The 24,114-nt window shown below is 39.7% G+C and overlaps 1 protein-coding gene across 8 annotated transcripts in view; it reads right to left on the minus strand.

Annotated features, from left to right (window-relative positions):
• The window catches only part of Cacna2d1 (calcium voltage-gated channel auxiliary subunit alpha2delta 1), a 428,021-nt gene that overhangs the window by 199,865 nt on the left and 204,042 nt on the right, over positions 1-24,114 (minus strand). For 7 of the 8 annotated variants that reach the window (XM_013070350.3, XM_013070351.3, XM_004839765.3 and 4 more), the window contains exon 4: positions 6,667-6,726. In XM_013070350.3, coding sequence (XP_012925804.1) covers positions 6,667-6,726 — 60 coding nt within the window. Of the gene's footprint in view, positions 1-6,666; positions 6,727-13,575; positions 13,672-24,114 lie in introns of those variants that run through there. The other variant, XM_087206742.1, reaches the window with a different exon arrangement.

The following is a 24,114-nucleotide window of genomic DNA, read 5'->3' on the forward strand; positions in this document are numbered from 1 at the left end:
GACTCCATCCTCAAGAATCTCCAGCAAATGGAAATAGGTATTAATGTCTGTGCTCTCCAGTTTCTTGGGAGAACCCTAGGAGACAGTGCCCCTATAAAAATTATTCCTGAAGACCTTCCAAAGTGCTGGGAATATATTTATATAATATATAAAATTATAATTATATACTACTATATATATTATTATTACATATATATCTTATTCAGTTTTAAAAGCTTTTTGGAGATATAAATGTATATAGCAGCAGAGTTCTCTAATGGTCAACCTGACCTATAAGGATATAGGTGTGAAACTGACAAATTATCAAGAATCTCTTTCAATGCTTTCAATTTTCAATGCTTTCACTTTTCAATGCTTTCACAAGGTCAACTGTTCCTACAGAAGAGAAATATATGGACAAGAGGGCACTAGGACACTGGGTTGAGGCCAAGGCAGGAAACAGAAACTCCCAAAGAAAGGTGCTCCTGCTCTCAAGGGGGAGAAGGCTTAGGTCACAGACGGGAGCCACTTTCTCCAGAAGCTGGCGGTGTGGAATTAGCTTAGGGCCGCAGTGATTAATACTTCCTAGGATTTGGAAGAGCGGAGTTCACCCACATGTGGTCAAACACTCCATATTCCCAGCTCCAGGTCATCTCTGTTTGGAAAGCAGTAGAGGCAAGGAGAGGCTGAGGATGGCAGAGGGGGGCTGGCAGGGCTCCCTGCGTGGTGCCGGCCCATCCAGGTTTGGTCAGCCCTGGTGACTCCTGAGACAGACCCGGGCTTCCCAGAAACATTTTCTCTGGAAGACAAGTAGTGTTCATGGAAGCATGGAGAGGTGATTCCTGAGCATCCGAAGGATAAATATGCCGAGAGATTTTTAGATAAAGAAACTGATATTCAAAGAGACTTATTTTGCCAAAACTACATAGCAAGTTGTCGGTGGATCCAAAATTTGAAGTAGATTTGCATAACTCTAAGCCCAGTGCTTAGAGTTAACTATGCCACAGCTGTGGAGAGATACATTAAGACACATAAAAATGCAGTTCCACCAAATTTTCCATTATCTCTTCAATAATATTGACAATAATGTTTATAAGAAAAAAACAGATGGCCCAAAGCTACAAGTAATATTTTAAATTTAAAAAGTCATATACTGACTATTATCTATTATGTATTGCACTAGATTAAGGTTGGCTTGGTAATGCATCAGTGACACTTCTTATTCTCAAAGAGTTTACATTTTAGTGTCGAAAAAGCATGGACATAATACATATACATTTTGAAACTTATGTGGGTACTAATGGATCAGTCAAAGCCAAGAGGAAATCTGCAAGAGCGGAAAAAGATTCCTAAGCAGAGATTATCGAAAGGTCTGAAGGTGAATAAAAGAGTATTACTGGAGGGAAACTTGAAGCTGTTTGCTCAGTATTGGGCTTAGAATCTCAGAAGAATGGGAAAGCCTTCTGAGGAATTGTTACAGTGGAGAATTTAGGGAAGGTTCCGTGGGCCACACTGGCCTAGCCTCAATATGTGCTAAGGAAGCTAAAGACTTAAACAATGAAGTGACATTCATGGGAGTCAGTGTAATTTCATGGAGTAAGCATACACTCAAATTGTAGTGATTTGTAACACATATACCATTTTCACCTTTTTGCTTTGTGGCTCAGAAATTACTATAGGAAGCTCTCACATTAATGTACATAAGAGTGTCCAAAATTTTCAATGAGATGCAGCTCCCATGATGGAGAAGCTAATGAAATCTGCATTAAAAACCCTCCTTTGACAGCTGTAACCTGGCACCAGCTGGTGGTAGTAAGTGATGAGGCTCTGCTAACCAGTGAGGATGATGTCCAGCACTCTGGGAGCCGGGAGGCTGAGCACACGGGCAGCAATGCCAGCCTCTCAGTGACTCAGCCCTATTTCCAGAATCTCAATCCCAAGATGCTGAGTACCAGGCTGATCTTGAAAAACACAGCAACCCACATCCCACCTCCCTACTTCCTGCCTCCCCACTCCCTCCTCATCTCTAAATCTGTAGCATTAGAGGAAATGCTACTGCAGCATCTCACTGTATGGGCTTCTATTACACTCTCACGTATTATCCTTACTTTGGCATTAAGATAGAAAGTGTGGCCACAGAGATCATTAGAAGACAGTGAAAATCATCGAGTGTGAAGCCAAGCTTTGGGCTAAGTAATTAATGGTTAAATATTTTTGCTTCTTCTGTTTAATATAAGTAACAAGAGGTGATAATCCAGAATAACCAACAACAAAGTCCACAGTCATTACTCTGTGGTCTGGTGTGTTGTAATACTCGCGCTGTGAGCATTTATATGTATGTATGCAGGCGCCATCAATTACTGACTCCTTTCCATTAACTGGTTCCCTAGAAATTCTGAGTAAATCAGTTTGGTTTGGTACCTCCTTTGAATCTCTCTTAATGTACAAAACAGATTCCCTGGACTCTTAAAAAAGCAGCAGTAAGAAATTGGCCATCCCCCACATAGCAAAAATGTTGGGAAGGCATTAAAAAAAGCAAGAGTTCAACCTAGGGTAGAAACTAGAAAAACTAAATCAAGCAAGAGGCTAAAATCATTGTGGTGATCTATCAAACTCACTTACACATCCATTAAGATAAAGTGCCTTTCCCCTGGTTTTTGCCCATAAAAACCAATTTTTTCACATCCAGAACGAAGTTATACTGTAGAATAGTGTTCATTTTTATCTGTTATAATGAAAATAAATACAGTATGTTTTCCCATTCCACATTTTCACAAAATCTGTGCTGCGTCTGAGAAGGTTGTGGGTTCATGAATGACTAAGGATGGGTGAACAAGTCCAGGGCCTGTTTATTCCTATTTACACAGGTTTTAAAATGTTATAATTCTAAATCAATGTTTCAAAATATGATTTGGCAAAGAGATTTTTTAAAGTATAAAATTAAAGCTATATGGAAGAAATAAATTAGCCTGACTGACACTCAATAACATTTAACTTTGATAGGAAAAAAAGAATCCAGCTTCTAATATACCTTCTCCGAGAAGCTGAAGTGAAGGAGAGCGCTTCAACTGTTTTATTTACTGGTCAATTCTGGACATCTCTACTCAGCCTGAACAGTAACACGCTGGCACTAATAAGCCATGCATAATGGTCCCAGTTATTAAAATACAAATTAGGCACCTTCTCTGTTTATACATGTGTAAGTACAATTAATACTGCAGGCTTAGTTGGAAACGAGATTGCCTTAGTTAACCAAGCATTGCAGCGCAATCAAATGAGATTCCAAATGCAACTGGAAAAGACCTGGTTGGTAGAAATAATAGCAACAATTTCACATGGAACAGTTAGTTGTCCTGCCTCTTTTTCTCCCACCTGCCCTTAACAAAATAATTTGTCCCTCATCAGTACATGAAATGTCGCCTTTAACATCCGTAAGTTGCATGGCGCCTGGATGGCAGCTGGCAGACAACACTTATTTACAAATACTGGTTTGAACTTGTAAATGTGTGACCACATAAATCTTAATCCAGTTAGCGTGTATGGCCTTTGTTCCCTTGACTGTACGTTCAGTTGGGAATTCAAGGCAGAGAGGGAGGATGAGTTACAGGAGCCTTTGTTGCACCAGCGTATTGCTGCTCTGCCTTTTGTTCTTCTTGTTTTCTGCCACTTCTCCGCATTACACAGTAGGGAATGTTAATCAACATTTGCCTAAGTAATGTTAATGAAACTCACCCACTTATACTTGAGAGAAGAAGCAGAATATTATATTTCTTTTTGAAATGTTAATGTACCTTTTAGGAAATTATTTCTGCCTTCTAAATCATCTTGGTGTTAAATTATTAAAGGATGGCATTAAAGGAGTATTGCATGGGTGAAAACACTTAAATAACTTAAAGGTTTAAAAGGATTGTAAGAATTTAAATGGAGAAGCTTTTGGAAGATTACAGCATTTAACAAGAAATTAAACATTTTTAATGTTGGTTAAAATACTGACAAAATTTTCAAATGTTTTATGTGCTCTCACAATTCAAGGACAGAATCGATGTTGATGCTTTGTAATTTCCAGCCAGCAATTCGAATTGCAATCTAGCCTTGAAGGATTTACTTTGTCATATCTAAAAATGAAAGCACCATCTTCTTTGGGGGGGGGCATGGCTTATTTGACACATTTTCCTTGAGTTTTGTGATTAAACAAACTTTTTTCAGGTTCTACTCTCCAAGCATAACATCGCTCCCATCCAATGTTCTACCGGCCATGGCATTTAAAGGGAAGGGTCATGGAGAAGACCGCATAGACATAGATGGCTGGCAGGGTTGGCTACGGAAAGTACCAATTCTCAGAGGGAGGCGAGTCTGCATCTGGGAGCAACCATGCATGATCCTCCAGGCACACTGGAGATGTGGGCTGCCAGGGCTTGATGATGGCCAACTTTCTTCCTTTAATGCCTTCCTTTGCCATCCATCAGTGTGGTCATAAGTCCCGAGTTAACTGGGAAACAACCTGGAGGGACACTGAAAACAGAGCTTGTTCAAGAATTCTCCCTCATGGTGATGGCTATGTGCTGAGGACATTGACACTTGCTGGGTAGGCTATGTGTTTTCTACTGATGGCTTCTATGTGTTCACTGTGGTATCGACTTGTCTTGCACAGCTGTTGCTAGCAGTTCTGCTGCTTCCACTTGGGCACTAAGAGAGCTATAGTCGGGTCCCATGCAAAAGTAAAGTCCTTCACATTTGGAAATCAGACAGAGGAACACAGCTGAAAACTGCTGGTGTACCACAGTTTAACTGGCTTCTTTTTCTTGGAAATAAAATGACTCAGTGTCTAACAATTGATAATGGCTTGGATTCAACAAAATATGATAACAGCTAACGTACGTCAAGTGTTGTGTTATGAATAATGGGCACCCATTCCTACTGTAAGGAGAACAAGAAGTCCCTGCCAAAATGTTGACTCCGTGTCAAAAGCACCACATGAAAGGGTCTGCAGCATGTCTGGGAAGGAACCCGGAGGTTAGGGAAGCAATAAATAAGAGTTAAAGGAAACATATCAGTGAAGGAAAAAGCATCTCTACGGCACTACTTTCCAAGTTATTCTTTTCTAATAACTACTTGAAATACTTAATGAAAGCGAGGTTCTGAAAAAATGCACAATCCTAGCTGGTTTTGTGTACTTTTAATGATCTTGAGTTTCTCGCAGTGATTGAGCACTGACTGTACTACACCCGTGCAAGGCAGGCTGCAGCGAACTTTCCACACGCGACACTTCACACTGCCCTCAGCGCTGCCTCCTGTCTGTCACCAGGGAGCAGGAAGAGTGATTTCTATCTAATATTAATCAAGTATGTGGATTAATATGTTTTCCTTTTCGTCCATTTGAGAAATTTCAAGTTTATTTTCATTTCAACCACACCAAGTATCTTCCACAACCCCATCACTGCGTGCGTGAGCTCATAGTTAGTCCTCAGTGTTCTTGAGGCTGGTGTCTTACACAATCACTGAGTCTTTCTTCTATGTGAGTGACAGATTCATCTTTATCAACCTAACCATGATGAACAGTTGCGGACAAAGCCCATACCTACATGATACCAACGACTCAAGCAGTATGATCAACTTACTCAGAGAATCAAACAAAATTATGGTAGTCAGGTAGTCTCTACTTAGTGGACTATTTAAAACATTATAAATTAATAAAAAAGAGAAAACAAAACAATATCAGAAGCTTCAAGCCTGGAAGCTTAAATAACTACGATAAGTGAATGAAATGCTATTCAGTGTGTTTTCCTTTGATATACAACATAATCAAAGAAAGTAAAAGTCTTAATTCCTAAATCCCCATTTAGTGTTCTATTAAAGCACAACTTTAATCCTGACGTTTGTTTTACAAGACACTAGAAAGTAGTCATGCTCTCAATCACATCTTATGACTATTTTAATGAGGAAGTAGATTTAGGGGACAGCCACATCCGTAAAGAGAAATATCTGGAATTTTTCAGTGATCAGAAATTAAAGACATTCCACTGTAAATGCAATAACTCAAATATGTAACGGAAGTGTTTTAGCTGACTGTTAAGGTCACAAGAGAGTTGACAGGTGACAGACTAAGCTCATCACAAGGAGACTTTATGTTTATTTGTATAATGAAACCAGTGCCTTTTGACCACAAAACCAGCTGAAGTGCACCAGCTGGCGTTTCTAAAAGGAGCCCAGGACAGAGGAAATATACTTCTAGCCAAAGGCAAGAAAATTAAATTTTAAAATGTTTAATACATTCCTTCTCACTTAGTCATACTGCCCCATCAAAGTGATTATGAGATACACAAGACTACTCACAAACTCAAAGTACCAACATGCTTTTCAACCAGTGTATTCATGACATCTACAAAGATTACTCATATCTGGTAAGTTAATTCTATTTTAATGTATTTTATAAATACCTCCAAGTATGGGAGAATATTTTAAAGGACTTGTTTTTCTTTTTTCATATCGAACATGAGCAAGAATGCTTCTCCTACCTTAATTGGCCTAGATTACCCGAAGTAATTAAACAAAAATAGAACAAAGTAAGGTTGATTTTTGGCCCTATAACACCATAAGATTCCATCACTACAGAGTATCTCAATGCGAACATAATTATCCACACAAATGTCAATGGACATCAATCAAATGAGGTGAAAGGGTCCTTACTGCAAAGTCCTCCCGCCACTGGTGGGCTGCTTGCACTTTCTCTGCTTTCAAAGCCAGGCGCTGCAAAAGAAAAAGAACCATAAATCTTAGAATTCAAATGACCACATGAACATGCAACTGTTAAACAAACTGCTTTGGTTTTCTAATCAATTACGAGGGCATAAGAAGCAGAAGACATTGCTTATGTATGATTCATGGACTCCAAATTACTTAGCAATCTAACCTGCTGAAGTTGATCCGTGAGTATTTATGCATTAGAAATAAATAATACCGGGGGCCGGGGATTTAGCTCAGTGGTTTCGCCGCCAGCTGCGCCAAGTGCAAGGACCCGAGTTCGATCTCCGGTACCAAAAAAAAAAAAGAAAGAAAGAAATAATACCATTCTCCTTAAGATCAATGGCTTCACTGCCTCTGCTCTTCCCGTCTCCCATCACATTCTCCAGGAGCTCTTTCTTCAAGCGACTGAAGCTTTAATCAAGAGTATGTAGAGTCCCGTTTAGCAAATACCTGTGTGGCATTTGTTTAAGTGGAAAGGAAATGGCATCTGGAGAGGAACGAACATGTGCTGAGCACTACCCTCAGCACCTCTCAGTAGCATATTTAGTTTTGACCAAAAGCCACAGCAACACACTTTGCTCTTTGCAGAGCACACTTTTCCTCAGAGATCATCTGAGGGGAAACTCCCAGAGTTCATCTCGCAGTGGCTTTATTTCTCCTTCCCTAGCACATGCAAGCAGGCAGGGAATTCCAGCCGACGCGTTTCCCTCTGACATACGCCAGACGTGTTCCATTGAGTTCAGCTGGTGAAACATCTCGGTCAGTCACCTAAACGCTTTATGTTCCCGTGTGATCAGCTTTTACAAGAGCCAATAATTCTTAGCAAAGAAGGACAGAGCCAGGAAGCTTGTGGCCTGAGTCTGAATACCAGCCCTGGCCACCTCTGCACTGGGCAGCCTTGGGGAAGGTGCAGGCTCCCTCCCTTCTTGGATGTGAGCAATGTGAGCAAAGTGAATGCTTCATTGGCAGGTCACTGAAATGTGTTTACGATTCTGCGGTGGCTCTGTCCCCTTGAGAAAACAGCTCAGTGCCGCTGTCTGTGGCCCGGAACAATAAACGTAAATGCACGGGAAACTCTCAGGCAAAGAGACGCGCGTTATCGGGTTTTAGGGGCACATCAGTCTCAGGAGCGGCCTACTGGTTTCTCCGCTTTGTGATCATCGCTGTCCTCTCTCCTGCTCTTCCTGTGGAAATCCAGTCCATACCGGCTAATTCAAACATTCCTCAGGCCAGCTTTACATTAGTGTGATGCTTTGTGTCCTTGAAATTTAACACTGTACTCTATTCATGTTCAAAGCTACTACATAAGCATTACCAGTAATTAGAAAATGTTACTTAATGGAAGATTTCAACTGAACCCATTTATGCTGAAGGTTGTAATTTTTTTTTAAATTTTCATAATATTTGTTACCTAGAAAAATTCAAGGCACAAGAATTTGAAGAGAAAAATTTTTATCATGTTCCATTATTATGTATTGTTCCAAAAATACAGCTGTAGGCAAAAAGGATTAAGAAATCCTAAATTAAACTAAAAGAAAAATTCTCCACAGTATGCTGACATGGTAACAGTCTTGGCTGTCGTTAGACAGAAATGAGGTATAAAGGGATAACAAATGTGAGAAATTGTGTCAACAGAGAGGAAGCATAAGTAGGGTCTCCACCCCCCCACCCCCAAAATCTAAACGGATCAAAGCCGAAAGACACATGTAAACATTCAGTAATACTATATTATAATACATTTGCATATTCAAATTTGTATTGAAATGTAGTCAAAGGCAATGAAAATGAGCCAGGAAAAATGGTTCATGCTTGTAATTCCACCACTGAGGTAGGCTGAGGCAGGAGGACTGCAAGTTGGAGTACTGCCTGAACAACTTAGCAAGACCCTGTCTCAAAACAAAACAAAATGAAAAAAGAAAAGACAAGTCTGAGGGTGTAGCTCAAGGAGAAGGTCCTGAGTTCAACCCACAGTCTGGAAAAAAAAAAGTAATAAGGGAGCAATGAAGGATGAAAAGAAAGCCAAAAAAGGAAGACAAGGAGAAGAAGGAGTTAAAATGCAAATGGAAGCCATTTCTCTGTAAGAAAATTTTAGCATGGAAAGAAAGGATGGGAAATAAGCATGAAAGTGCATTCTTGATGAAATTTGAAATGTAAATCTTCCCTCATTTCTATTACAATTAAAGTTTCAAATGTAAGGGGCAAATGAAAATTTTAGGTTTTGGAAATTTAAACAAAATACTATTTTCTTTAAGCCAGAGAAACTTTTGAATGGCAGAGGCCTCTGAGTCTTGGGGAGGAGCCTGGGGGTTCTCCCTTCTCACCCACACAGGAGGGGAGCAGCCCCAGCCTGCAAATCTACCAGCACCAATCCTGCCTGGGGAAGCTCACTGAGCTCTTCCCCTCCAGGAAGTTTGCAGGCCAAAGTGCTATGAATGGACCTGACACAGCCACATGCGGGTCACAGGGACGGAGCCCATGGTCACCAAGGTCACCAAGCCCCCTGGCAGTAGGCAGAGTTAACCACTTCCGGGGAAACAGGAAAACGGCACCAACAAACTGTAAGACGGCACCCTACAGGGAGAACAGTCCAATCAGCTTTACTTCTACTACAGTTTACACACTCACAAGTAAACTGCACAAAGTAAACGCCACATGTGGCAAGGTTCTGAGGTTTTAGGAAGCTAGAGGCATTGAATTGAATGTATAACAAAGACATGGATTTTAAATGATTGATGTGAAGTGGAAAGTTGCTCATTTTTAGAGCCCCAACTTGGAAAACTAGAAAATGAAATCTATTGTAATCGCTATTTACTATTGTAGTCACCTTTGTTCATATGGAAATTGGTGGAATCTTTCCTTTCAATTAGCAAATTTTGTGAAGGCTAAATACTGAAGTTTAGATTCTAAGTCTTTCTTGGGACCAGCACACAATTGCTAATGAAGCTCTTTCTTGTGGTAGAGGCCACTGGCCACCACTTGTACAAAACTGACACATCATCTAGGCGCCTGGAGCCTCTACTTAGCTTCTGCTCCATCAGCCAAGTGACAGATTTAAAGCAATGATCTATCATTAAATGCCACAGGTAACTGTATCAAGACCGATAAACTCCCTATCTAATAAAATGTGTCTTCTTAATGGAGCATTTCTGATTCTATACTTCGCTTTCTAAGCGTATCAAGAAATTTTTAAAAATTTAATTTATAGCACAGTATAATAGCAAACATTCAACCCAGACTGAATATCAGACAGAAATAAAACCTGGCTCAGCATGAATATCCACGAAAGAAATTTGAATCTTAATTCTGTGCATATTAAGATAAAGCAGAAAGTCATGAAATGACTTTATTAAAAATGAGACGGCACATGTATGGATAACAGTCCTTTCAGTATGGAATGATACATACACACACAATGTGATCATTCTGTTTATACATGCTGCCCTATGTTTCCCTACACAGACAAACATTTTAAACATCATTTTAATGACTCAAACTCAGAAGACTGGACGCTAAGCCTTTTGACTTCAACTCTGCGTTCATCTGACAAGATCACTGAGATCCACCAACAGTGGTCGCCCCAGACATTGCCAAAATAAACAAAGACACTGTGATATCAGACTAAAGCACTGACTGAAGTCTGATTTTGGATAATGAAAAGCTTGCGAGAAAATACTAGAAGATAGAAAAAAAACCCCTGAAGATAGAAAACAAAAAAAAGAGCACTAAAAAATCATATAGTATGTTAGTTTTGGAACTGTCTTTACAAAATTCTTGTTCCAGAATCCACATAGATTATTCCTCACCAGGGAAAAAGCTTTTCATCTGCAGTGATTGGCAGAAAAAAGAAAAAGGGAACAAACAGAATGGAGGCAGCTTATCAGGCGAGAGAAAGATCACCCCCTTGAAGACCTATTCACCCTCCACCTTCACTTGCATACTATCTTGATCTTTCCTAATAGCTTTGAAGTCTTTCAGGTGACAGGAAATTCTAACAAGAGGGATATACTTATACAGTCCATGGAGATACAATTCTATCCTTCTAATCAATGACACCTAAATATATTTTCTCTTAAAGTAGAATATTTTCCAAACCTCTCGATAAGTTGTTTCCTAGACTGTAAAGTACTTGAAGGCAAAGATTTTCAAAGTTTTTGAAATAATTATAAGGAATTTTCCTTTGATATATGCTAAGTTAGATTCCAAGAATGCTTATACTTATATTTAAATATCAAATATTGACTCAGACAAAATTCAAGCAAATTCTAAAACAATTTCTTTGGCTAATTATGCCAAGATTTTTCTTTTTAATAAAGAGATAACAGATATATGCAACAGACTAATCCAAGTAAGACCCTCATGTGTTATGTGATTAATGTTCACACAGTTAACACCCAATAAGGCTCAGCAAATTACTGTGTTATGTCTATGTAGACAATCTAATTATCACACTAATGAGATTTACCTATCATCATCAAAAAGGTTTTAACATATCAAAAGGATTACATACTCAATTGAGTGGCCTAATAACACCTTTTGAAAATAGCAGACTTAGGTGAAAGCATAGACTCCCATGTTCTGAAGAACAAAGCATGGCGCCATAGGTTACACAGGGAGCTGTGGTATCCTGAGCACCCACTTTTAATTGGACGTTAGGTTTCAATACCCATTAACTAAGCACTTGCTTTGTGTACATTTTCTGATAATAAATTATAAGAAATAGTTCATCCTTCTGATGTAAGCATACATAACATCAAATTCTGATGTTGCTTTTCACAAAGTATGGAATTTTAGGCAATGAATGCTTTTAGCATCTGGGATACTTATCAACCTCACATATTTTCTATTTGGTATCTTAAAAATATAGTATATTATAAAATCCTTAACATTTTGCCTCCAGCTGAATGTTACAAACATGGCTTCATAGCATAGACCTTTAATCCCTGACCATCACTTCAATATGTAAAATATGAATGAAATGAGAAAAAACCCCACAATGGTCTCTAAATTCTCACTGTGCTTTCCCAGCAGAAAAGGTCATATCTGTAGAAGCACATTGTGAGTCAAAACATGCAATTAAGGGAAAAGTTTAATGCAGCAATCAATACGAGTTCATTTTATGTTATTCTATTTTTATCACAAATGAAATAAAAAGGCCAAGGGTCACTGCATGCTGCTTTCTCACCTTATTTCCTCAGAAGGGACTCAAAGGAGATCACAAGACTTGACATTTCTTTAGCAATTCTTATGCTGACAGGAAGTGTCAAAGCCCTCAATGGTCAGAACAACATAATACCTCCATGAATATTTAGTATCGCATACCCTCTCAAAGGAAAAATCTTCTTTTCTCTCCAATAACCTTAAAGCAGTTGACTTAAATCAAAATATTTATGTCCAGCAGAACTCTTTCTAAGCCTTGAAGCAATCAATGTTCTATATTCTAATGAACAAGGATTCACCATGAAAACTTCATGTACAGAGATAGTCTTCTCAGGTTAATCATACCTGCTATCCTTACACATTGTGTGAAATGTTTCTGTATAGAAACACTGGCCTTCAAAAAAAGCTTTATTGGTGAAGAAGTCAAGTTAGAAACTGTGACTTGAGGTGAAAATGTTATAAAGTGTGAATGGATGAACCAGATGAGTTAACTTCAGTTCCTTCTGAGATTTGGTAGTTGTGGTAACCAGGTAAATAATCCTGCAGCCTGACCGGGAAGAACAGCGTGGCCAGGAGCGCTGGCCCACACCTGCACAACAAAACCCTACCTCCAAAAAAAATGTGTGTTCCTTTATTCAATACACGTTCACTGAGCACTTGCTGTGTATAACTTTTTAGAGAATAAGATAAAAGAAATATTTGCGGCTCCTAAAGTTAACACTCATAAACTCTCACGCAAGCATGTCCTTGCAGTCAATACATGACAGGTGCTTTCTGAACAGTTATAATATGTATGCTTCAGTCTGACTTTATTTCAGTAGATCTCCCACACAGCACATACATGTTTTACAAGTGAGGGTTTTTTCCCCAATAATTAATGTACAGATTAATGAAGTGGAAGGATTCTCTATACTGCTGTTCCCAGCCAATCGGAAGATTTAGCCACAAGTTGTGGTTTGGTTTGGGATTTTTTATGGGGATGACTGAAAATATAGATTGAAAGCTGCCGTGCAGAATTCAAATGAACTTTTTTGTATTTAGTTTATAACTTCTTAGGAGAGAAGTAAAATATCATAGACCTCTTTGAAGTTCACCCTAGTGCCCACCTCTGACCCCCGCCCTAGACTCACTCCAGTCGAGTGGTCAGCATCCGGAGGCCCTGTGGGGATGCAAAAGCAGGTGGACACTGTCCCACGCTGGTGTGGGTGACTCGTGTCAGCCGTGGGCTGAAATCCAGAGGGAGGCCCCGCAGCCTCCACAGGGAGATGAGCTAGGGAAGGAGAGGCCCAGCCCCACTGAAGGGAGCGGCTGCTCTCACAAGTGAGCACAGTGTGTGAGGTCAGTGATGGGTAAGAAACCAGAAATGATTTCCAGAGCAGGCCAGCGCCCCAGGGAAGCAGCCTCGGCTCAGAAATTCTCCACCTCCACTGCATCTGCAGGCAGGACATGCCTTGTCCCTGTGTTCCTCCTGCAGTTTCCATTATTCCCAAGCATTACTCAGTGGAGAAGGGGGAGCAGGCCTCTAATCTCTCCACCCAGGAAGGCTGAGGCAGGAGGATCACAAACTCCAACCCAGTATAGGCAATTTAGCAAGACCTTGCCTCAAAATCAAAAAGGTAAAAGGCGCTGGCTGGTGACGCAGCTCAGTGGGAAAGTCCTTGTTCAGTCTCAGGAACACCACCCCAATTCACTCACCTGGGGCGATTTCACCAAAGCCTGAGGGCCCTGTCTCCCCAGGCCTGTGGTTAGCAGGTGTCCTCTCACAAAGACACCCATTTGCATTCACTACCACTGCCTGCAGCCTGTAGGAGTCCTCTGGACTTTCTCCTGTAGCTACTGACATGGAACATGTTTATATAACTATTGTTTTCAATTCCCCATGTTTTTGAACAGGGCCATCACAAATTCATCTCAAGACATACAAGGTAGGTTTAATATAATCCAATTTTAATTGAGAAAAATATATCCCAGTATTGAGAAATTCTCCTGAACCCTGATAAAAGAGTGTAGCACTTGTCCTTCTACTTTAGTTTATAGTAGGGAAGGGGGAAAAAGCAATTTTTCTTCTTCACCATTGTTTTTCAATAGTATAAGTATGGGCTACATAATTCTTAATATATACTTTGATTTAAATTACTTGTAAATAGAACAATGACATAGAAATAAAGTACTATATGTAGTCTAGTTACCTGGGTCTCTTCTAATATTCGAACACTTCTCTAAATATTTAATTATGACACAAAATAATGATTAAAATTGATAATAAAACATTAATTTGGGATTATAATAAGCCAAACCACAAATACATCTTATCCTGTATTAGAGGAATAAAAAGATACACATTAACTTTTTTGATACTCTTATCATTTTTTGCAATTGATTTCATGCCACATTGTATGAAATAAAAACTTCATAATAAAATTCTATTCTTCTTTCTAGTGTAAGCTTTTAGAAAGCCTAGTATATGGAAAGCACATAAATAAAACTTGCTGAAATCAGATCACTCATCATTTGTTTTTCCATTTGTGGCCAAGTGGAAAACATCTTTGGGAACATTGCTTGTGAATCATGTTGTTTAGATTCGAGCCTGGATCTGCCATACTCAGTAAATGCTTTGGAAATGAACCACAGAGCTTCAAGTCTAATCTTCAGAGATATAATTAGTTCCAAAAATATTTGGCTGACTATTGGAATACAGCAGCCAGGGTAGAGGAGATATCATCCAGTGAAAACAGCAATGCCCCCGTTAGCAGCAGTGAAGGTAAATAATACACAACTGATAATTATCATTACCTTTCTTTGGCTCTAAAGTACAAAATAATAAAATAACATTTTTTAACTGAAAGTAATTTCCACAGTAGCGCTACACTCTGCCACCTGCAGAGAATCACCTAAAAAGCTTGGAGCACCTCATCCAATGCCCCCAACCTCACCACCATCCAAAGGCCCTGACTCCGCCATACTGGGCGCCCTCTCCATGCCTGCAGGTTGGACCCAGTGTGTGTTTTCCTTGGACTGAACCATGGATCAGTCTCCCACAGGTATTCTGGAGCTGTGAGACAGATGGACTTAGGTACTCATTGAGAGTCAGTCTTCTAAACAGAAATACATTTGAGGGAAGTCAACAAATGCAGCCCGCTGCCCTTCCCTGGTGAGAGGCCTTCCACTCTCATGCCATTCGTCATGCTGTGCTCAGTTCCCTGGCTCCTCTCAATCACTGTGCGTAAGCACCTTGGCTGATGAAGTGCTCCTTCATTGCTGGCCGCCTCTGATGTCTCCAGAAATGTGTGCCATGATGCAAGCTCTCAGAAACTGTGTGGAAGTATAGAAATAAGCATTTCCAAGATCCCATCAAGATCTTTAACTACATTCACTAAAGCATCACTCATTATCATGCCATTTTGCAGAGACATCTATAAATTTCTGGCCACAAAAACTGCCTTCCTGTGGACATATTGCTCAATGACTACATCATCACCTAATTCTTAGAAATCATGGGCTTGACTTGACAATGCCTGAGCCCCAAATGTGAGGACCTGGCAAGGGGTGTGAAGGGACTGAGGTTGTCCCATGAAACTATCCTGGGGCTCCAGAAATAATCTATAAGCAGCCACCATATTCTCTAAATATTGATTACCACTGCGGAATCAAAGACTCAGGAAGAGGTCACACTGTGAAGATGAAAATTTGAAGAAGGAGAGGAATAAAAAGCAAAAGGAAAAAAGAACACCTTAAAACTAGTCTGTCCCTTCTGTCCGCTAAAAGCCCACTCTGGGGTCCTGCTTAGTCAAGCTACAAGATCAACCTGTGTACATTAGGAGCTCCTGAGCTTGGGAATGCAAACAGCATCTCTTCAGCCGAGACCTGAGCTCAATGGAGTACACCATGCTCGCTCCAAAGCCCTTTAACCGCTGATTTCTTTGCCAGCAATTTGTTGACAAGCAAATATCAACCTAAGGTGCCGAAAGTTTATGTCACTAGTGGATATCTTCTTTACATATCTAGCAAATATTGTTCACTATTGTGAGTAACAAAGAAATGTGGTAAAAAGAGCTCTACCACTTAATATGTCTGTGACCAGTGGCAACTTAAAGGAAAACCTCTGCCTCAGTTTCCTCCACTATAAAATAAGGATTATAATATGCACATATTGTATTACATTGTTGGAATTAAATAAGATGTTTGTGGGGTCCTAAATAAATGCAAGCTATCAAATATTAAAAATTGAAGTACAGAGATGATGAGACTCTTTATCATAATATTAATTTATTGATGAACTCTTAAATTAACATCACCAGGAAGTTTTACATGCACTTCCCAAGGAAGAAAACAGCCATCGCAAATCGCTCCTGGAATAAGGGAAGTTACTGAACAGGGCACACGTTTGCTAAGAGCAGAAGCTTTAGGATTGCTCTGGCTTCCTTCTGAATCTGTTCCACTTTCAGTCACAGTGCTGGGAGACAGTCACCTGGGAGGGGACAGACTCCTTTCAGCACTGTTGGCCTAGCACAGTGCTTCCTTCAGAAGAGGAAGATGGTACCACCTTCTGGAGTGAAGGCCAGACATGTGTGATGGCCAGAAAAAGAAGAACAATTCCCTGGGGCATTTGGCAGCAGGGTTTAAAAGACCAGGGCTTCCCAAGCTCAGGCTCACCGGGCAGTCACTGGCACACACGCAGTCCCACCTGGGCTACACAGCGTCCCTCTCATGGGACAGGAGAGCTGGGAGAACCATGCAACAGGAAGCTCACGTGACGTCACAGTGCCCTGTAATCTGTCACCGAAGGAGCATAATGGACTCAGAAAGACCTGCTGGAAATCTTTGCTTTCTCCCCTTCCACAGCTTTGCTTTGTGTAAATCCTGATTGCGGTATTCTCAGGGAACTCCAATGGTATTAAGCTTTGTGGATACAAAAAGAGACATATAAGGAAGCACAAACCTCTTTTCGGGGCTCTCGAGACTGACAAGAGTCACTTGCTGAGTCGCTGGCAACATTAAAAGCCACTTTTGCTCCTATCTTTGTGTTAAAGAGTTGTCTGTGTGGGGTTCTCATTGTTTTGTGCTTCAGTGGGATATGTGGAGGTGACCAGGAGCCTGGCCAACAGGCAAGAGGGAGAAAATCCAGGAACCAGGCCTTTATTAAGGTCCATGGGCATTGTGCCTGAGGGTGGGGAGTGGCCGGTTTGAGCAAAACACAACTCTGGTGTTGACCACTGTGTTTATTATGACCAGCAGCTATGGGTTGTGCTGAGTGTTTAAGGCCCATCAAATGAGGAACAAGTGGGCCATTTGGAAATACCCACCCAGGGAAAGGATGTATTTTACTGGACCAAAAATGACCAGGTTTGGAAAACTTTCATCACCCCTAAAAAAGTTGCACCAGCAGTAGCTATGTTAAATTTATGGCACATCCTACCTGATGGGTCAGCTTCTATGAACACAGCTCCATCTGTCCAATTTCAAACTGTTACCATGTATTTTTGTCTTTAGTAGTCCTGAACTGAACACACGTGGCACACCTTGTTTGAGTGCTGTGATGTTTCTCAACAGTTTGGCCATGCCACTTGGGCCACAACACCAGGCAGACTGATAAACATGCAAACTCTCCATCTCACCCTAGCCCTATTAAATGAAAGGCTCTTGGACGGCCCCTGCAGATCTGGGGTCTAACACAGCCTCTAAGGGTTTTCAGTGTGTCCTAAAGGGCGACAAGGTCTGCTCTGAAGCAGACATCCAAACCACTGTTCAAGCTCCAGCCTTAACAGCTATTGACAGAACATGCTCACCACTGTGGGAAAAGCAACAACACATTGTTCTGAAGTTCATCCTTTGAAAAGCAATACTGGTAAAGTAGACATACTGAAAATAAGTCACAGATTCCCACTGCGCCAATTGTTTGAAGTGATATCAATTCGGAAATTTAATCATAATTTGGAATCCTTTTCCTGATTATTATCTGAGGGACTTAGTGTCTCAGCCAGTTAACTTTAATTTGGAAACTAAAATAATTACAAGGAAAATGATATCAGCATCGTAGAAAAAATATGTAAAACAATAGCATATGCTACAATCAAATTTATGTTGGAACCTGTAGAAATGTTATTAAATCATCAGTTTCTAAAGATCATTAATTATCATTTATAAAATTGCATGTATATTTGCTTTTTCTTTCTTACATGTCTGCATATGTATATATGAAATGGAAGATAAGTGAGAAAATGGTAAACAGGAATAGCTGGTTTAAAAAAGTACATCAACTATATTTTGATTTCTATGGTGAAAAATAAATGGCTTATTCTCTCAGTAAAGGACCATTTATTTTCTTTTGTAGTTTATCATATGACTTTACTTAATTGCTGTTTTTCACTCTATTTCCTATGTGATAATTCAAGAGTTTTAAAAATCTGAATTATTAACTCTGAAATCAACCAGCGGGGGGACATCCATTGCCTTCCACTTCCCCCAAGTTGCTTTTAAGCATTTATTTCAGGTAGTCAACTACCACATATAAATTTTTTTAAAAACTAGAAAAAAGCAGTAAGGTATTCATAATACATGGTATATAAAACTATCATAAAGTGTTCATTCAGCTATTCTGAATATGATTCTCAAGTTCCTTTTAAATTTTCATTAAAATGTCGAGCAGGGCTTGGTCAATGAAAATCTTAAACCTTAAAACACATACTAACTTTGAAAATATGGGGACTAAAACTTTATGTTTCTTTATTTGTAAAATGGAGATAGAACGATTCTATGGATTATTTTAAGGTATTGAGGTGTTTTTTTTTTAAACAAACAGCAGCTGTTTGTCAACATTAGCCATTCTGAGTTAAGACGCGGGATAAAACAGGGCTGGGTTCTTTGATTTTACTGAATGTACAATCAGCAGGCACAGGTCTATGCCTGCAAGTGCATGAAGTGCTCCCAGGATTCTGTGGATCCTCCCTGCTTCATTCACCTCCTGTCCTGTCCTGCCCATTGTACAATAATCACTGCTCATCCCAGCTGTCTCCCTTCCACCACACACCTTCTGACTCAATATCACAGAGGATCTGCTGTCTTTTCCTCCCGCTCCTTTTCGGCCCATTGCAAACTATTTATCATTCCTGCCTTGTTTTAATTTCTTTTCACTTTTAAATAATTTACCTCTGAGTTTAATTAACTCACATAGGCTGTCAATTTGGTGAGTGGATGGTCTTAAAAAAAGGTGGGGCCTTAGACAGTAGGCAGACTTTGTGTTTTGCTAATGTTGCTATGGAAACGTTTCCCCTTTTTTTGTTAATACACCTGAGGGTGAATGGAGCACATTCTGTGGTAGGTAAAAGCCAAAACGCATTGTGTGCACCCTCCTTATGTCCTCTTCAATCAGTCAAGCACAATTGTGAAGTAGGGGATTTACTAGGTTGTAAAAATATCAGAAACATTCACTACAATTTGGAAAAAAAATGCCATTCTTGTTTTCCCCTTAAAAATGTAGTTTTAATGCTATTCAGTAGCTCTTCAGTTTTTATTTTCACTTGAGCATTACTATTATTATTTCTCTTGCTCTCAAGTTTTAACAATTTTATGCCAGCTTCCTTTCCTGGCCTTATGAAAGATTCACTTAATAATTCTCACCTTATTATCCTGTAATTTTCTGTTCACATGTCCTAGGTATGACTTCTAACCAGTGACAAAAGTTTAAGCTCTTGGCTTTCAAGTGCAAAGTTCAAGTTTCCTTTTGACTTTTTAAAGAAAAATTCAAACTGTGTATGTACACTTATTACTCATTACTCATAGGCATGTGTGTGGCTTATATGTATCTCAGTTGCCCATTGTTATAATGAGATATAAATAAAATCAGGAGCTGCCATTTTTTCTGAGCTATTTTTCCAAGTATTTTTCCATCTATCTTTCCTGCAGACATAGGAGACATTACCATCAGCTCCATTTCACAGATGAGTAAACAGAGGTTAAGTCCCCTGATCATGTTTAGCTATCCTGGAGCCCTTGCCTCTACCCTACCAGATATGGAAAATTACACAACCTGTTCTCAAGGTCACTTAAATAGAAAAAAATCTACAAGCAGGAATAATGTCTGTGCATGCCATGTACTTTACCACACACCTCAGAACACATGTCAAACAACAAAACAAGCACTTGCAAAAACACCTTTCCCCTTTGTTCAATTCAGCACTCACTTTCTAAATTAGCGGCACCCTCTTCCATGGGAATGCAATAAGCCCTGTCTCTGTGAACCCACATTTGTGTATTCAACCAACCTCAGACCGAAGATATTTGAAGACATTTCTGGCTCTACTGAACATGTATACTTTTCTATCATTATGTCTTAAACAATACAATCGACTTACACAGCCTTTGCCTTGTATTAGATATCACAACTAATGCAGAAATGATTTAAAACGCACATGGGGATGTGCGCACAGGGTATATGCAAACATCACTCCATTTTATAAAAGGAACTTGGGTAGCTTTGGGTGAGCCTGGAACCGGACCCCAGGATACTGAGAGACAGCTGTGTTTTCTCTGCCTACCCACTGCACTCCACCACTTGGCTGCCGAAGTGGAAGGCTAGGACATTGGGCCAAACGAATGGGACTGAGTGGGTGAACGCTTGCTTCCAGGACTGTGGGGAGCCAGGGGCAGCCATCTTGCATCCTGTCAGCCATGACTGCTCCCAAGCAAGCCTGGCCTGTTTTTCCCAGCAAACTATTAAAAGACGGGGCAGGGTGAGACAGTGAGACAGAGAGACAGAGAGACAGAGATAGACAGACAGACAGAGACAGAAGGAAGGACAAATGGATGCAAGCAAGCAAAGAAGGAAAGAAAGAAAGGGGTTAATGCTGACAAGACCCTAGCCCACACAACCCCAGGAAGAGCCCTGACATCTCTGCTGTCAGCTTAACATAAACCAGGAACATTCTAGAATGGATGAAAGTCACCTTTGTCCTGCTCTCCAGCCCAAATTTCAGGATCCAATGGCCTTGCTGCCAGCTGGACCCTTTCTCTGTTGCTGAGTCCCCTGTAAATCGAACCCTGTGCAATCAGGGTCGCTGTGCCTCTCTTTGGTCTCATGGCAATGTCCACTTTCCTTGGCTGTTCTTTTGTACCAGATTTTACCAAAAGAAGTTTCTAACCAGATAACTCAAAAGTAAAATTTTACTGTCAGTAAAAATGTGTATCAACCACGGAACAAGGAGAACACTCAGACAAATGTGGAAAAGGCCTTGTGAGGGAGGGGTTCCTCCCATTAACTCTTGGTTCTTTTGGAGAATTTTGTTATATCTGTGATATAAAAGACAAGCGAAGGGGAGGGACATATATTCTGTATTTGCTCTAGTAAGTTTAGAAGGGCAGAGGAAATATTCCTACAAAGGATTTATTTACAAGACACTTGCAGGAAAAGAATTTATCCTAAAGAAAAGGAAAATAGAAGCCTTAAAGAAATGGGCCAGACTTATGGAAAAGAGTAAAGGTTAACTGTGAGAGAAGCCTCATCAATATACCTCTGATTGTCTTTATTCCAAATAATAAGGACTTGAGAGAAAACACAAAAAGTGAGCACTAAGAAACAAAATCTTTATAAAGAACTACAATCATAAGGCAATGCTTCATTGAGGTATGGAAAAGAGCATTTAGCCTACTAACAGACAAGGGAAAAACACAGACTAATTTAAATTCATGTGATAGAAAGTTAATAAAATCTATATGCAATAGTATTTATGACTCCACCAAGATCTGTACATGGGAATAATTTGTCAGTGTTTTAATTATAACATCACAAAACAATCATATAAATGGATAAACATAACAAGAAGGAAGATATAAATGAGGATATAGCTGATAGCTATCAACTAATCAAAACTGATTTAATTCATTAAATCAACCAGAGCATTTCATTGATCAACTACTTTATATAGCGCTTGATTTTTCAAGACATGTATGATACTGTGATGCTTCAGGTGGAAACTCTGCTGCCTCGTGATGCATCTTTGCCAGTGTGGGCTACAAAACAAGCACAGCAGAGCTGAGGGGGGTGAGCAGCAGCACCTGTTCCTCACAGTTCAGGGTCAGGGCACTGGGAGCCTCTGGGAACTGGTGAGGGGTACCGTCCGGTGCACAGTGGTCTCCACATGACCGCAGGTGGCAAAAGGGGTAGGGAGCTTGATGAGTCTTTTGCTTCATGAGAGCAAAAATCATCTGTGTGCAATCATCTTCCGCAAGCCCTGCCTCCTGATACCCTCACATGGAGATCAGGTGACAGTATGGGAATTTTGAAGGGCACATGCATTCTGTCTCTAGCATTAAACAATAAAAGAAAGTATCACAAAGCACTATATGTATGGCTTATTAGACTGATTTCAGACAGGAGATAAGCAAGATACTAGAAACTGAGCATTGCATAAGGGTTTAAAAGCAATGGAGAACAAAATGTTTAGACTAAGAACCACATGGCTGTAGCACGTCTGGGGAAAGCCTCCAATCAGCAGTTCCTGAACAGTGAGGAAGACCACATGCAAACATGATTCCTATAAAAAAGACACAGGAGGAGGAAGAAACGGCACAAAGACATTTGTGTAGGGAAAATCCAACTTTCATTCATGGGTTGTTACTGAGCCTTCCACAGGGCCAGCTCCCAGAAATACACTGATGGAAAAAAAAGTCTCAGGATTAGGGCTGCTCAGAAGGTCGCTAAAGGGGGGATTTTCACTATTTTTAAAGCGAAGATTTAAAGGGTTACATTGAATATATGAAGCAGTAGGAGTCACAGACTTGATTACAGATCTATTTCAAAGATAGATGTTTTAGAATGAGTTTCCCATTTCAAAGAATTAGCTAGGCTAATCTACTTGAAAAAATTCCCTATTGGAGAGTTTGCAAGGAACAGGAGGATGTTCAGTTGGGAGAAGTCGCCACTGTGGACTTCGGTGAAAGGCGTTTAGGAATAAGAGAAACAAAATTTTATAATGGAAAGTAAACAATCTAAGTGGCTAAAATGATGTTGTTATTCACCAGGGCAAGATTGCATTGCTCTTGGTATATGCATGAAAAATTCAGTTTATCAATTAGTTTTTCTTTATCCTGAATGTGAGCCACTGTTTAATTGCTTCATATCCATAATTGTATTACCTATGAATAAATCATTTTAGAAAAATATCTGTTCTATGGCACAAAGGAGATTAATTACTAAAAGACAGTAACAATCCTTAGCTCTCAAACAAACATTCAGAAAAGCAGGGCTATCTAATGAGGATTCAGCTTCATTAACTTTCCTCAAATCTCATTAGTAATATAAAACACCACCACATATTCAATTCCCAAAAAGATAAATTTAATCAGCCAAACAGGGTGTGGATTTGTTTTCACCTTTCCTCATGATTGAAGGCAATCTCATGTCCTCTTCAGATTGTAATTGTATCGTATCCAGTGTTTTCTGACAGTGTGCTGATAAAATAAAATGGAAGAATCCTCCCAATATCTTTAAATCCATATTCATTTCTCCTTAGCATTGTGAAAAAGAATCAATTCCTGGGATTCCATAGGGCCAGAGACTGGCCTGAGAGGTCACTAGGTGGATCCTTCGAACTTCATGAAATGACGAACTAGATTACACAAAGAACTTGTCTGCCGAGACACTGAGAAGTCAATAAGGACAACAGAAACTTTTTTCTTAGAAAACAAAGCATGATATTGAGTGATACTACAAATCACAAAATACACTGCATTGTAAGGAAAAGTAAGCAATCCACTTCTAGTAAATATGCTGTTATGGAGAACAGTAGTATATACCATGCTTATGAAGAAGATGAAGATTTTAGGTACAACTCTAACCTGTAAAGATTTACTTTTCTGTCTCCATCTCAATCTCCACTCGATCCCATTGTATCATTTTTAATAGGAGTTTATAAAGTGAAATCTAAAAGGTTGCAAAGTTATTAAATTTGTCATTATTATTAGAAAATATGTGCTCATTACACATTCATAGATTGAGTATTTTATACATTTTAAGATAAGATTTTTGCATATGTCCCATGTAAGAATTCTCACAGGCATATTTATTTAAATATACTTATAATGTACTTCTAGACTGGGAAATGCTTTTTCACAAGCTACTTCTTTAAAAGATTTTTGCAGTATTACCTTTCTGATAAAAGCTTTGAGAGCTCCCCAAAGCAATCTGGATTTATCACGCTGCTTTTCACCAAAAAGGTGTTTAATTAGGTTGTCTCACAC

The sequence above is a fragment of the Heterocephalus glaber genome, unplaced genomic scaffold, assembly GCF_053883595.1.
Source record: "Heterocephalus glaber isolate CG9 unplaced genomic scaffold, H.glaber_assembly_v1.0 deba00000678, whole genome shotgun sequence".
Taxonomy (NCBI): domain Eukaryota; kingdom Metazoa; phylum Chordata; class Mammalia; order Rodentia; family Bathyergidae; genus Heterocephalus; species Heterocephalus glaber.